Source organism: Penaeus vannamei, chromosome 8 (assembly GCF_042767895.1).
Source record: "Penaeus vannamei isolate JL-2024 chromosome 8, ASM4276789v1, whole genome shotgun sequence".
In the NCBI taxonomy this organism is placed as follows: domain Eukaryota; kingdom Metazoa; phylum Arthropoda; class Malacostraca; order Decapoda; family Penaeidae; genus Penaeus; species Penaeus vannamei.
The window spans coordinates 34369095-34371594 of record NC_091556.1 but is presented as its reverse complement, the minus strand read 5'-3'; the positions used below and the strand labels follow the sequence as shown (position 1 = coordinate 34371594).

General features: G+C 35.5%; 1 protein-coding gene across 1 annotated transcript in view; it reads left to right on the top strand.

The window, feature by feature from the left end:
• The window catches only part of LOC113819445 (astacin-like), a 5352-nt gene that overhangs the window by 1249 nt on the left and 1603 nt on the right, over positions 1–2500 (top strand). Inside the window, exons 3-4 of the mRNA XM_070124599.1 lie at positions 1–25; positions 1964–2087. The exon at positions 1–25 is cut by the window's left edge and continues 42 nt beyond it. Coding sequence (XP_069980700.1) covers positions 1–25; positions 1964–2087 — 149 coding nt within the window. The remainder of the gene's footprint in view (positions 26–1963; positions 2088–2500) is intronic.

Here is a 2500-nt window from a genome sequence, read left to right as displayed (position 1 = left end):
GATGGTGTTATTCCTTATATTCTCGGTGAGTATTTGCACCGCACATTACCCTCCGGTGTATAAACACTACCTTACAAGTTTGTGTATCGTAAAGTTTCTGATGTTTACCTTTAGAAAATAGAGATAGAGAAAAGGTAAAAAAAATATATATACTAACCATAGCGGTCTGTTTTTTTGTGAATATCGCGTACTAAAGAAGAGAAAATTATATTTTTGCTTGAGAATTGCTCTCTTCAAACGTGTTTCAGCTCACTTGCTTTGGCTTTGAGTAATACCTTGATGGATCCTTTTAATGTCTCCTTCATTAATCAGTAGTATATTCATCTCTCTCTCTCTCTCTCTCTCTCTCTCTCTCTCTCTCTCTCTCTCTCTCTCTCTCTCTCTCTCTCTCTCTCTCTCTCTCTAACAATCTCTCTCTCTCTCTCTCTCTTTGTCTCTCTCTCTCTCTGACTATCTATCTATATATCTATCTCACTCACTCACTTCTCTCTCTCTCTCTCTCTCTGACTATCTATCTATATATATGTGTGTATGTGTATTTACAGATATATGTATATATATATATATATATATATATATATATATATATATATATATATATATATACATTCATACATACACACACATACCCACACACACACACACACACACACACACACACATATATTTTTTCACATATGTGAATATGTAAATGACATATTCTGGACACCGCTGTACATTTTAATTTTACATTCGCCACAAACTTGAATGTGATCTTTTTTGACGAAAGGAATCGCAAATACACCGTAAATCTATTCACCAGAACATTCCACCATCCGCGAGAACCCGTAACATCACAAAGCAGAATTCACCTATTTTCTCCTATTTCATTTTCCTCCTTCATTCAAATTAACTTTCCCTGCCACAGCTGAATTCACCCATTTTCTCCTATTTCATTTTCCTCCTTCATGCAAATTAACTTTCCCTGCCACAGCTGAATTCACCCATTTTCTCCTATTTCATTTTCCTCCTTCATGCAAATTAACTTTCCCTGCCACAGCTGAATTCACCCATTTTCTCCTATTTCATTTTCCTCCTTCATGCAAATTAACTTTCCCTGCCACAGCTGAATTCACCCATTTTCTCCTATTTCATTTTCCTCCTTCATGCAAATTAACTTTCCCTGCCATAGCTGAATTCACCCATTTTCTCCTATTTCATTTTCCTCCTTCATGCAAATTAACTTTCCCTGCCACAGCTGAATTCACCCATTTTCTCCTATTTCATTTTCCTCCTCCATGCAAATTAACTTTCCCTGCCACAGCTGAATTCACCCATTTTCTCCTATTTCATTTTCCTCCTTCATGCAAATTAACTTTCCCTGCCACAGCTGAATTCACCCATTTTCTCCTATTTCATTTTCCTCCTTCATGCAAATTAACTTTCCCTGCCACAGCTGAATTCACCCATTTTCTCCTATTTCATTTTCCTCCTTCATGCAAATTAACTTTCCCTGCCACAGCTGAATTCACCCATTTTCTCCTATTTCATTTTCCTCCTTCATGCAAAATAACTTTCCCTGCCACAGCTGAATTCACCCATTTTCTCCTATTTCATTTTCCTCCTCCATGCAAATTAACTTTCCCTGCCACAGCTGAATTCACCCATTTTCTCCTATTTCATTTTCCTCCTTCATGCAAAATAACTTTCCCTGCCACAGCTGAATTCACCCATTTTCTCCTATTTCATTTTCCTCCTTCATGCAAAATAACTTTCCCTGCCATAGCTGAATTCACCCATTTTCTCCTATTTCACTTTCCTCCTCCATGCAAATTAACTTTCCCTGTCACAGCTGAATTCACCCATTTTCTCCTATTTCATTTTCCTCCTTCATGCAAAATAACTTTCCCTGCCACAGCTGAATTCACCCATTTTCTCCTATTTCATTTTCCTCCTCCATGCAAATTAACTTTCCCTGTCACAGCTGGAGGTTCAGACGCGGAGATCGTAGCCGCGATGGACGAAATCATGTCTAAGACTTGTATCAAGTTCATCCCGCGGTCCGTCGGGGAACACAATTACATACGCATCACGACCAACGGTGACGGGTGAGTGTCTCTGAGGGAAACTGGGGATGGTGATAGTAATGTAAATAATGATTACGTGTTTAAAAATGGAATGATACTGATGGAGATGAGAAAAAACAACAGTAATAATGATAATAATACTGATGGTGATGGTGATGATGATGGCGATGATGGAGATAATAAAATAAATAATAACAATAATGATAATCATAAACATAATAACAGCAACAACAGTAATAATGATAACAAAAGTAATGATAATAAAAATGATAATGATAACAATAATGATGATAATAGTGATAGTAACAATAATGATAATAAAAGAAACAATTATGACAATGATAATATAAGATAATGATAATAATAATAATAATAATAATGATAATAATAATAATAATAATAATAATAATAATAGTAATAATAATAATAATAAT